The following is a 543-nucleotide window of genomic DNA, read 5'->3' on the forward strand; positions in this document are numbered from 1 at the left end:
GATTTTTAGGAAGCTCACAAGTCATAAATAAAACAAAACAAGATTAGAAGGAAGAAATCAAGTTCTGATGGGTTGAGAACCTCTTGCACATGCAGTAATAACTTCACAGCCTCTATTATAAGGGTTTGCTTCTCTTGCTTTGCAACTGTAGTAAGAGGATCCTGCTCTATCACATGGAACCATGTCCCTCTTCAGTGTCTCATAGCTAATGTACCTGTGCTGCTGCTGCTGCTGCTGCTGCATTAGTCTTCTGTTACTCTCTGAATCCATTTCTGTCTCTTCTTCCAAGCACTCCACAATGCTCTTGGTGCATACCCTTTTGGTAATTACACCACTTATATCACTGTGTTTCAGCAAATTGAGATCCACAACAGATAGGCCATAGCAGATTGAGAGAAGAACAGGTGACAGATATAGGAAGGTCAAGATGATGAATCTGGGATGGTACATTGTTTATGGTTTTTGGAGCTTTACTTGTTTTCTGCTTAAAGTTGTGAATGTGAAAATGAAATGAAGGCATTGGTGGGTGGATAGGCATTAGTG

The 543-nt window shown here is 40.5% G+C and overlaps 1 protein-coding gene across 1 annotated transcript; it reads right to left on the reverse strand.

Annotated features, from left to right (window-relative positions):
• LOC107629427 (protein RALF-like 24) lies at nt 1–543 on the reverse strand. The gene has a single exon (XM_016332219.2). It carries the CDS (start codon nt 448–450, stop codon nt 58–60), a length of 393 nt encoding a protein of 130 aa, XP_016187705.1. The 5' UTR covers nt 451–543; the 3' UTR covers nt 1–57.

This window comes from Arachis ipaensis, chromosome B03 (genome assembly GCF_000816755.2).
Source record: "Arachis ipaensis cultivar K30076 chromosome B03, Araip1.1, whole genome shotgun sequence".
NCBI classification, from domain to species: Eukaryota; Viridiplantae; Streptophyta; class Magnoliopsida; order Fabales; family Fabaceae; genus Arachis; species Arachis ipaensis.